The following is a 12,087-nucleotide window of genomic DNA, read 5'->3' on the forward strand; positions in this document are numbered from 1 at the left end:
ATACTGTTTCAACTTGAAGTTGGGGCCATCATGAGCAATGGAATTACACTGGTCTGTCGCTTTAATTGCGCCTCCCCGCGCATGCTCACTTACAAATCCCCAGGATCTGCCTTAAATCACTCAGAAGACAACGCATCCTCAAGACAGCCGGACAGCGAAGCATATATTCCCTTTCTTAAATTAGCCACTCTAAGCTTCGAGATACCGCCCCCAATTTCAGTGTCGGTACGGAGCCGCCAGGCCGGGACAGAGACGGAGAGAGAGCCCTCGGCCATGGAAGCGCTCGGACCCGGTAAGAGGATGAAACAAACAGCCCGTGTTGGGAGTGTGTATGCGCAAATGCATTGCTTTACTGGGGGCCGTGGTTGTAACCTGCTAGGCCTCGACGACACAGAAAAACAAACGATCATATCAGGGCCCAGTCCGTTTGACACATTAATATAATTAAGACATTATTGTGTCCGTAATTGTACCGTGTAATACGCGTATGCTACGTGAAAAAACAAACAAGGGTCATCAAATTGGTTCATTTTTACAGTTTTGTTTTCTTTCTAGTGTCCGTGCTCGTGCTGAGAGGGTTGGACGGCATTGTGTGGGGGATTTAACCAGGACGTTTCTTCCGTGTCGTGTGTTTACGCTGATCACGTCTGTTATACTCCGTTATCGATGGGTTTCTTTTATATCAGAAAAGTATATTTCTTATTGAATTAGTGCCACCGATACAAATGATCAAGTCGTATACCTCATAAACATATACAATGAAATAACGTGGAAGTCTGTAGCTGCTAACGTTGCAAGCTAACTGACTCGTCTACGGACATTCGAGAGCTCGCTTCCCTATCCTAGCGATGTAGCGTTAACTAGCGAACAGGCTATGAAAAAAATATAGCTGCACAAACGTCACATTTTATTTTTTTGACAGCAAACAACTTGTGTTTTGACTGATGAACACCAAACCATCACTGTTCCAGTGTTAACCTATTATTTTTACGCGCCACTGTTTCCTTGTTGCTTTGCTTGTGAAGTAGAAAAGACAACACGCGCTCGTGCATGCACAGAATGGAGCTTGGCCTGGCCTTTGAATGTAATGTATTTTTATCGATCTGTCTTGCAACCTACAGCTGATGCGTCCATCCGCAATCGATATAAAGACAAAAGCATTTAAACATATATATATTTTAGAAATAATTACACTGATGCAGTTAAGATATTCAACTCTACATCAGAGCTTTTTCTGGCAAAGCGAGTGACACAATTTGCAGACATAAAAAAAAAAAAAAAAAACTTGCAATGCGAATTACATTAAAATGTGCTTTGGCAGTATATTGTACTCAACATCAGTACAATCAGCCATTGATTGGTTTTGTAATCCAGGTGATTTACAGGTGACTATCACCCAGTCTCATGTCTCAATGTCATAATTGACTAATCCCCCATTCCATCTTCTCTTCAGCTTAATCCCCCAAATCATGCCATTGTACACAAGCTATGGCAGCCAATAGCAGTTCTCTCTCCCCCTCCAACAGATAGAAACAAACTTGACCTTATAACACATGCTTAGGTGAAATCCACATCTCAACTGCCAGGAGGTTTTACATCAGTTCATATATTAATGGTCAATGCACTAATTGTGCGTTGCTATGGATTAAGCATCTGATAATGAATAAAATATACAATGTATTGTGGCGACTAGCGGAATTGGCCACAGCTCTGTGTGCATACCACAACCTCAAATCCTCTACTAATTGAGTGCACTTCCTTTTTGAAAACAAGTAAAATGCTTTCTTTGACAACATCTAGCCTCATTTGTGACTGAGTTGAAAAAGCCAATTTTAACAACCTACAAAGGCCTTAAATAATGTAGCATCCTTGTTTTTTATGGCAGGTTCTGGTTCTTCATGAAACTGCCAAATCCTCTTGGCCATTTCTCACCAAACTAATTTAAATGGCCAAAATTGAATTTCCCCTATCTGGGGACATCGACAATGTATTTTGTGTGTCCATTCGAGGCGCTAAAGTTGCCCAGTTAATTTGTAACGTTCTTTGGCCTTCTTTGATGCCTGACACAGATGTCTTGGTAGAAAATAAAAATGGGTTTTATGTTATGTCATGTAGGGGAATGGACACAGCCCATTTCAGAAGAACAAGAGGGTGAGTAGACAGTGGGTCAATGGGGGCCACAGATTTACCTGGGTGGGGTTGCATGTCATCTTTTTTAACCTCAAGTTGAGAGGTACCAGTTGGACACCCTAAACCCCCTCAATGGGGGTTGGAGAGGAGGAGGAGGAGGGGTACGTGCTGGTTTGTGGGAAAGGGAGGGGTCCTGGCATTTCATATGGTGACACACACTTACACTCTTCTCTCTATCTCTCCCTCTTCGTTGCTCTCTCTCTCTCTCTCTCTCTGCGTCTCTCCACTCAGTCGCTCACCACCTTACTAGTGTAGCAGCTGAGAGAGCTATATTTGGAACCCTCCCCACTCTGTTTTTGGTGAAAGTGGGTGACCAAACCTCACTGTGCTCCTTGTGAGTTGAGTCTCCCAAACTCAACCTGTAACTCATACATGTGTAAACGCTCGCGGGGGCCCCCCCGGGCTGTTGTCATAGGTCCTGTCGTTGTACTTCACAGGGGGTGAGAACAAGGGGCGGTGGGGGTTGGGTTGTCAAGGGGTGGATGAGGGCAAGCGAGGAACATGTTTTTAAGAAGCAGGGAGGGTCCCGGTTGTCCTTCTTTTTGCACGTCGTTTGCTAACTGGAGCGTGTTGGTGCATCGGGTTCAGGACCCCCGCAGCCCCCTTGTCAGTTGACAAAAGCAGTGTGCATCCCCCCCCCCTCCTTCCATCATTTACCCTGTCATCACGAAGCGCCAAGGACTTCCCTTCTCTTAGTTTCTACAATATCTTAAATAAATGTGCCAGGGTACTTTTTTTTGTTGGTGTAATTTAAATCTATGTTTGCTAATGTTCCCCAAGTAGTAGCTTGTCAGTTAACAGACAGGATAGGTCTCTACTTTATCAGTGACTTCCAAGGTTCCTGAGAGACAGAACGAGAGGGTGTATGTAGAAAACAAATATATAAAATACTGTAGAGATCATTGATATCAGTGGATTATTGTAAAGATGGGGTGGGGCATAGTAGCTGTAAGAGTGTGTGTGTGTAATGGTAATCCCAGTGTCTCCTCTGCCCCCCCCCTCCCACTCGCTGTATCGGGTCCTGCTGCTGTCTGTCTCCTTCATACTGGTCTTTGTCTGGGTGCACCCCAATATACTCGTGGGTGGAGTTAGGGGTGGAGAGGCGGGTAATTGAGGGTCATTGTTTTGCTTGCCCCCTTGACCCTTTGTGGGTCACTGGGCAAAATGATAGAGGCCTCTAAATTAACGCGGTAAGGCGGTGCAGTGTGATTGGACAGATAACCATCAGATTTATTTGTATTAAAATCTCTTATCTTTTATTGATTTCCTCATCTAGCGAGTTTAGCCACTGGTTATAAAAAAAAAAAAAAAAAAAATGTTACAACAGCAAAAAAAAATTCTGTTTCTCATCCACTCTTTTGGCCTAAACTTAACGGATGTTTCTATCACTGTTGCAGGCCCCCCTGCCCCCACCTCCCTCTTCCAGCCTCCCCGTCGACCCGGAATGGGCACGGTGGGGAAGCCCATCCGCCTCCTGGCCAACCACTTCCAGGTGCAGATTCCCAAGATTGATGTCTACCACTACGATATCGACATCAAGCCTGAGAAACGCCCTCGGAGGGTCAACCGGTAAGAGGGTACCTGGCTGGCATAAGCTCGCTTGTTCAAAAGTTAAAATTGAAGTGTCTCTCACCAATACTTCTCTGGCCCTCCACAGGGAGGTGGTGGACACCATGGTACGGCACTTCAAGATGCAGATCTTTGGAGACCGCCAGCCGGGCTATGATGGGAAGAGGAACATGTACACGGCTCACCCCCTGCCCATAGGGAGAGACAGGGTGAGCACACAGCTCCAGCGCTCACACACCATTGACTCAACACTACATCAACACAAGGACAGGGCTCTACAGTGCGCCCATTTTACTTGCATATGCGAGTAAAAATATAGGTGTGCGAGCATGGAAAAGTATTTGGGCGCACGGGTGCGAGCGAGTTTTAACCATAGACCTACATGTTCTATGATTTTAACCTATTGCAGCTGTAAGTTACGTGAAAAGAGAGGATGGAACCCGAAAGTGCTCAAACCATTATTTGCAACGGGAAACGTCTATTCCTCTGTTTTTGAGAGATTTCAACTACTAATCGTGACTCGAATAAACCTCATAGGCTGCGTCTTGCGATAGCCTACTGCATCTGTCCTGTGCTGTAACAGCCTGGCTAGCGATCGAGCTGATCTTCACAGTCAGTGTGAACAATCAAACTAAGCAAACTAACGTCTAACACTACACATACCCAAATAAACACGAGTTCAACAACAGAAACTTAGACAATGCTTCCATCAACAAAATCAACCCTCCAACTGGAGCCCCCTTCTGTCCTATCGCAAGCCATGCTGAAAACCAAGAGCGACCCCACATGAACACCGGTGCAAATACAACATAAAAACTCAATTTCCCATTAGAGTAGTTTGAACCCATCCACCACAGATGACCTCATTCGGATCGGTATTGAGGCAGTGCAAGTGTTGAATGCCTCTAAATGTGCTGAAAAGTTGCTGTCAGCTGGAAAAAGATCAAAACTGAATGAATAAATAAATAACCAATCCTGTTTCTGGTCAATTTTGTGTATTTCATTCAATAGTCTAATAATGATGCAATGTTTAAACAGAAACTGCCCCTACATTTTTTCACTTGGGGGCACATGTGCTCCAGCAAAAAAAAGTTGGCGTAAAGCCCTGAAGGAGGAACCAATTTCACACTTGAAATCCTGTCCTAGTTTGGGGAAACTAGTTTGTATGTAAAAAAAAAAAAAAATCTCTAAGAAAGAACCACTTTCATCTGACATCAGGACATCCTGTCTTCCTCTCTCTCCCTCCCTTCCTCTCTCTCTCTTCCCCAGGTGGACCTGGAAGTGACCCTCCCTGGGGAGGGGAAGGACCAGACGTTCAAAGTGTCTCTGCAGTGGGTGTCAGTGGTGAGCCTGCAGATGCTCTTGGATGCCCTGTCTGGACACCTGAACGAGGTCCCTGAGGACTCCGTGCAGGCCCTGGACGTCATCACACGCCACCTGCCTTCCATGAGGTAAAAACACACGTGCCCGGGAGGTTTCACCAAACAGACATCTCAATTTTATGCATAGCTGGAATATACATGCTCCATCAGTGATCTGTTTACGGAACGAGCCCTAAGCAGTGATGTGAATCCTCAAATGCAAGGCGTCCTCAATGTTGTTCACTGCCTGGCTTTCATATGCAGACAGGGTGACTTTTTTTGTTGAGCTCTCATTTGAGCTGGCAGTTAAATGCACCAGTGGAATTGCTAAATGGCCATGAAGCCGGCATAGAAGAGCCAGCCAGCAGTGTGTTGCTCACACAAACACCAGAAGGCTTAGTTGAGTGACCAATGGACAATACAGCTTCAGAATTCAGACCTGAATCGTTAATTGGATCAGGCCCAGAAGTTAGTCAGCCAGTGATGTATTGGAGTTCTGCTCGGTACATTTGGACACCTGCTCTGAGAGGCTGTGTTGTCTAACTTGGGTCCCCGGCACGTCTCTCTCCCTCCAGGTACACCCCAGTGGGCCGCTCCTTCTTCTCCCCCCCAGAGGGCTACTACCACCCCCTGGGCGGAGGCCGGGAGGTGTGGTTCGGCTTCCACCAGTCCGTCCGTCCTGCCATGTGGAACATGATGCTCAACATTGATGGTAAGACGAGCTCGTGTGTTTGTGAGGATGCAAACGGGTTTGGAGGCATTCCCATAGCCATGTGTTGTGAATGCTAGTGATGGTCAATAACGATTGGCTGATGTGTGGTGGTGACATGCATGCTCTTTTCCACCTCCTCCCTCCAGTTTCAGCCACAGCGTTTTACCGAGCCCAGCCAGTCATAGAGTTCATGTGCGAGGTCCTGGATATCCAAAACATCAACGAGCAGACCAAGCCACTCACCGACTCCCAACGCGTCAAGTTCACCAAGGAGATCCGAGGTGGGTGGGGACCTGCAGGTCAGACCAATGTTTAAGCCATGCTTCTACACAGACACACATACACATGCACATGCACACACTACTTAGTGAAGGATGGATTGTCAATGAGTAAATGCTGCATGGTTACAGTGATTCTGGTGCAGCAGTTTTCATTCATAATGCATAAGATGTCTGTTTCATGTGTATGTACCAACCCCATGTCCGTTTGCAACCCCCTTTGTGAAATATTTTTCTGTTTCTGTGTGTGTGTACGTACGCGTGTGTGTGAGCAGGTCTGAAAGTAGAGGTCACACACTGTGGCCAGATGAAGAGGAAATACCGTGTGTGTAATGTTACACGTCGCCCTGCCAGCCACCAAACGTAAGTTTTATCTCTGTTTTAAACCACTTCCATTCCTCACACGCCTACTGAATATTTAACCTACCAGCCCTAAAATGTAAACGGACACCTTGTTGGAAGAAACCCACAAGTAGTTACCAATACTGCAGGTTTGTCTTTTAAAGATTGGGGCCTTGTCAATATAGTCATGTATTTGGGGTGAACGGCATCTTTCCCCCCCCCCCCCGTGTGCAGGTTCCCTCTGCAGCTAGAGAACGGCCAAGCCATGGAGTGCACTGTAGCACAGTACTTCAAGCAGAAGTACAGTCTGCAGCTCAAATACCCCCACCTACCCTGTCTGCAAGTAGGGCAGGAACAGAAGCACACTTATCTGCCCCTGGAGGTGAGGGTGGGGTGGGATGTGGGGCAGGAACACACACACGCGCACTTCAACATAGACACACTCATACATACACAAGACGGCTACATGCATGCCCAGAATGCAACTCAGTTACCGTCATATCTAACATGTTTGGAAAGGTATCCTTATTATGACAGCTGGGGCATATTAGTCATCGAATGTCCCTTTCTTCCAGGTTTGTAATATTGTGGCAGGGCAGCGCTGCATCAAGAAACTAACAGACAACCAGACGTCCACCATGATCAAAGCCACCGCTCGCTCCGCTCCCGACAGACAGGAAGAAATCAGCCGACTGGTGAGTGAGAGTGGCCTCTAAAAGCAGTTGTGTAACTGCAACATGGGTTGGAAAAAAGTATAAATAACCTAGTGTTTAGAACCTTCTACAAATGAACAGTCTAGAATACTCTCTCTATATATATATATATATATTTTTTTTTTTCTTTCTTATAATAATTTGTAACCATCCGACCTCTAACCACCATTCTCCCTGCTCCTCGTCCTCGTCTCCCCCTCTCTGTCCTCCTGTCCCCCAGGTCAAAAGCAACAGCATGGTGGGTGGTCCCGACCCCTACCTGAAGGAGTTTGGAATCGTGGTCCACAACGACATGACCGAGGTGACCGGCCGTGTGCTCCCAGCGCCCATGCTGCAGTATGGGGGCCGGGTTAGCACCGACACTGGAAGGGACTGTGGCAGGGTGAGTACCAGGGGAGCTGGGTAGGCAGGGAAGCCGTGTGTTTTAGTGGTCTGTTTTTAATGCTAAGAGCCTTTCTTAGCCTCCTTCGTTCCTCGTGTTGTAGTAGTTTTAAGTCAATTACCCTTCCTTGTCTTTTAAGAATAAAGCAAAGTAGAGGAGTAAGCGTTGAAAGACTCTTAAGATTCAGCCCCTTAATGCCAAATCATCTCGTAGCTAGCACTAATCCCCCTCCAGAGTACACCAGGACCTGTGTTCCTCATGGGTCTCAACGTAGGAGTGTACTAGGAATGATCTTGTATCTTTTCAAATTAAATTAAACGGACCTCATCCCAGATAAGTAGTCTTAATCTGAGTCACACGATAAATACAGGCCCAAAGGTGATTGGATAGACCTAAGAAAATCCCACCTGATCTAAAGCATAGGTGAAGCTGACCCTGACCTAAACATGGGTGAAGCTGACCACCTCATGCCCTACTGGCAACCATGCTGATTCTTCCAATCCTAGGATGTGCACTCGCTCATGGGTGAGGGGTTGGGGATCAGTTTGGGACAGATGATTGGATCCTCTGTCACCATAAGTATACATAAACACCATGTAGGAATCTTTTGAACTTTTATTATCTGAAAGAAGTATATCTTGAGTGTTTGCATGCTGGGAAGTGGAGTATTATTGTTGTCCTCTGAAATGGGGGGGGAAGCCGTCTGTGCACATGATGATAATCATTTTGTGAGATCTAGGCCTGTATTTGTGAATTACAGCCCCAGGAGAAAAGCAGCTCTCATTTTAGTTTTCTTATTTAATACATACGATCTCAGATATGCCGTCCTGCACTGTGTTCATGCTGTATATCATATATTCATACGCATGATACTTTTAATATATGGATAAAGTCAGATGGCTGAGTGGTTAGGGAGTTGGTCTATTAATCAGAAGGTTGTTGGTTCGATTCCCGGCCATGCCAAATGACGTTGGGTCCTTCGGTAAGGCACTTCACCCTACTTGCCTCAGGGAGAATGTCCCTGCACTTGTTCCTTACTGTAAGTCGCTCTGGATAAATGACTAAATGTTAATGAAGACAAAGGCCGTATTCTTCAAGATGAATGTTTATTGCCATCCTGACAGTCACGGGCCGTCAAAATGGCCCCTGAAGATTCAAATCATGTGTTCCTACTCAAAATGACGTGATACGGTCTTGAACAGCAGAACCGTACGCATTGGGATGTACAAGGAGGGTGTGTGTGGTATTATCTACTGTGTCGGCTGGTCCAACCGGGGGGTTCACTAAGAGTGTAGGGACTCTCTCCGCAGAATAAGACCGTGGCCACGCCCAACCAGGGCGTGTGGGACATGAGAGGGAAGCAGTTCTATGCCGGCATTGAGATCAAGGTGTGGGCTGTGGCCTGCTTTGCCCCGCAGAAACAGTGCAGAGAAGACCTGCTCAAGTGAGTCTCTCTAACCTAGCTGTCCACGTCCTTTCATTCTTTTTTAGATATTTGTATTGAAGATTCAAGAATGGTGACTTGATCTCCAGATGTCGATGGTGTAGAAAAGGCTTTTAAAGTTTCTCTTAACCCCCCCCCCCGCACTCACCCTCTCCAAGGAGTTTCACAGATCAGCTGCGTAAGATCTCTAAGGACGCTGGCATGCCCATCCAGGGCCAGCCCTGCTTCTGCAAGTACGCCCAGGGGGCAGACAGCGTGGAGCCCATGTTCAAACACCTCAAGATGTCCTATGTTGGCCTACAGCTCATTGTGGTCATCCTGCCTGGCAAAACGCCTGTCTACGGTAAGAGAAAAGGACTGTTTCTGCTTGGCTTTCATCAGTTTCATTGTTGTGGTTCTATGATACTTGGCGAGGACGAGCCACTGCATACTTCAGCTTCAACTAATTATCACTTAAATGATTAGAAATGAAGAATTTGAACATGACCTCTGTCTGTGTTTCTTTCTCCAGCGGAGGTGAAGCGTGTCGGAGACACTCTGCTGGGCATGGCCACCCAGTGTGTTCAGGTGAAGAATGTGGTGAAGACCTCCCCCCAGACCCTCTCCAACCTCTGCCTCAAGATCAACGCCAAACTGGGGGGCATCAACAACGTCCTCGTTCCCCATCAAAGGTGAGGGGGAGTGGCCGGCCATCAGTTCTTTGCGGGGGGGCGGGTCAAGTTGTACGAATCTTGAAGGAACCAACAGAGGCTAAGCTTACACTTTTATATCCACCTTCACACATCCCCCCCCCCCCCCTCCCTCAGGCCCTCCGTGTTCCAGCAGCCCGTCATCTTCCTGGGCGCTGATGTTACCCACCCCCCGGCGGGTGACGGTAAGAAGCCATCCATCGCAGCGGTGGTGGGCAGCATGGATGGCCATCCCAGCCGCTACTGTGCCACCGTGCGGGTACAAACCTCCCGCCAGGACCTGTCCCAGGAGCAGCTTTACAGTCAGGAAGTAGGTTGATTGGTTGATTAGCTAATTATCTAATTGGCTTTGGAGTTAATTGGTATCATTTTTATTTTGATTGGGGGGGGGGTGGAATTAAGACATGCGTCACACTCTGGCTCATGGCCAGGGGTCAACATGCACGCGTGCACGCCCACATGTTGACAGTCTCCATGTCCATACCAGGTGATCCAAGACCTGACCAACATGGTGAGAGAGCTGCTCATTCAGTTCTACAAGTCCACCCGCTTCAAGCCCACACGGATCATTTACTACCGAGGAGGAGTGTCGGAGGGCCAGATGAAACAGGTGGGCCACCCCGAGGGTTCAGTCCTGGCGGGAGCACTACCACTACCCTGCTCTTCAGCTGGAGAATTGAACTGTTACATTTGAATTCACCTGATCTGGCTTCATTGGCTGAGCAGTTGGTGAACGCTGTACTATGATTCAATGCCTGTATCCAGGTGGCGTGGCCAGAGCTGATAGCCATCAGGAAGGCATGCATCAGTCTGGAGGAGGACTACAGACCGGGCATCACCTACATCGTGGTGCAGAAACGCCACCACACCCGCCTCTTCTGCTCCGACAAGGCTGAGAGAGTAAGTACTGGTGTCCCATTGGTCTCAAATGGCTACTAGTCCAAGGCTCATGTTGTTTTTGTTGTAAGAGCGGGTCTGAACATCTATCGCCCCCTGCAGGTGGGCAAGAGTGGCAACGTTCCGGCCGGCACCACAGTGGACAGCACCATCACACACCCCTCTGAGTTTGACTTCTACCTGTGCAGCCATGCTGGGATCCAGGTGAGTGCAGGCCGCACACATTCACAAACACACACAGTGTGTGGGCACATGCACACCGGTTACAGATGACTGATTTCAAACATGTGGCAGTCATGAAATTGTTAATCTCTCTCCCCCCCACCCAGGGCACCAGTCGGCCCTCCCACTACCACGTCCTGTGGGACGACAACTGCTTCACGGCAGACGAGCTCCAGCTGCTCACCTACCAGCTGTGCCACACCTACGTCCGCTGCACGCGCTCCGTCTCCATCCCGGCGCCAGCCTACTACGCCCGCCTGGTGGCCTTCCGCGCCCGCTACCACCTAGTGGACAAGGACCACGACAGGTAAGCGGCCGAGACGAGGTCTCGGAGGGAACGTTTTCAGATCCCCACCTCCAACACATGGGAATGTAATGACATGGTAGGGTCGTTCATTTTGGTGTCTGTTTCCTGGTGTCGACTGAGTTTAAAACCATCCCCTCTCTTTCTCTCCCCCCTCCAGTGCGGAGGGCAGCCATGTGTCAGGGCAGAGTAACGGCCGGGATCCCCAGGCCCTGGCCAAGGCTGTCCAGATTCACTATGACACCCAGCACACCATGTACTTCGCTTGAACCACACCAGCAGGGACAGCGCAACTTCCTCTCTATCCTCTCTCTCTCTCTCTCTGTCTCTTTTTTTTGCCAGTCTCTCTTTCTCTCTCTTCCTTGCGTCTTGATCTGCACCTGAGCGACTAGAAGCCAGTGGAATTCGGCCTCGTTGTCCTCCCCATTTCCCACTCGGGGGTGGGAAACAAACGACGTTTGGCGTTCCCACAATCAAGTCGCCTTCTACCAGCAAAAGCATGCAGTACAGGACCCGCCTGGGTCTCCACTGCGCAGAGTAAAATCCCCACACTTACACAGTTGAGCCATTTCTATTGAGTTATCGATCATTTATTTTGGTTTTGAATGTCTATTTTTGTTTGTTTTTGTAATATACACTGAGCGCAGGGCGGACTGGCGCTAACCGCCAGGGCAGCTCTTTAGCTCTCCCAGCTAAGCAGGACTCTCTACTTTACCTCAAAGCCCTTTTGGGGCGAAATCTGTCACAAGGTCTTGGGTTGGGTTGTTGGGGCACTGCATGAGGATGAAGTTGGGGTGGGGGGCGGGGTGGGAAAAGGGGCAGTGACCTTTTTAGATTATTTTTTTTTCCTTTTTATGACCGTGTTTTAACCTTTCTCTTTTTCGGTCTTTTACAAGCGAGGTGACCTGGGTGTCCACGCCCATTACTCTTCTTCTCCCATTTTAGCGAAAGAATACGTGTGTGCGTGTGGTGCGTTTGTGTTGT

General features: G+C 48.1%; 1 protein-coding gene across 6 annotated transcripts; it reads left to right on the forward strand.

The window, feature by feature from the left end:
- Positions 1–131: 131 nt before the first annotated feature.
- On the forward strand, positions 132–11,799 carry ago4 (argonaute RISC component 4). 6 transcript variants are annotated; one of them, XM_084696270.1, is made up of 20 exons: positions 132–292; positions 2,116–2,151; positions 3,588–3,759; positions 3,848–3,968; positions 5,029–5,210; positions 5,696–5,832; positions 5,979–6,131; positions 6,386–6,473; positions 6,687–6,834; positions 7,028–7,147; positions 7,386–7,547; positions 8,843–8,991; positions 9,150–9,334; positions 9,503–9,662; positions 9,798–9,990; positions 10,168–10,290; positions 10,446–10,580; positions 10,680–10,781; positions 10,907–11,106; positions 11,264–11,799. In XM_084696270.1, exons 1-20 carry the CDS (start codon positions 274–276, stop codon positions 11,370–11,372), a joined length of 2,694 nt encoding a protein of 897 aa, XP_084552396.1. In that variant the 5' UTR covers positions 132–273; the 3' UTR covers positions 11,373–11,799. The 6 variants fall into 6 exon arrangements, with proteins under 6 accessions (XP_084552396.1, XP_084552397.1, XP_084552398.1 ...); XM_084696271.1 differs by having other exon boundaries at positions 8,858–8,991; XM_084696272.1 differs by having other exon boundaries at positions 5,979–6,113.
- The last annotated feature ends 288 nt before the right edge of the window (positions 11,800–12,087 follow it).

The sequence above is a fragment of the Hypomesus nipponensis genome, chromosome 4 (genome assembly GCF_054491055.1).
Source record: "Hypomesus nipponensis isolate SF chromosome 4, ASM5449105v1, whole genome shotgun sequence".
NCBI lineage: Eukaryota > Metazoa > Chordata > Actinopteri > Osmeriformes > Osmeridae > Hypomesus > Hypomesus nipponensis.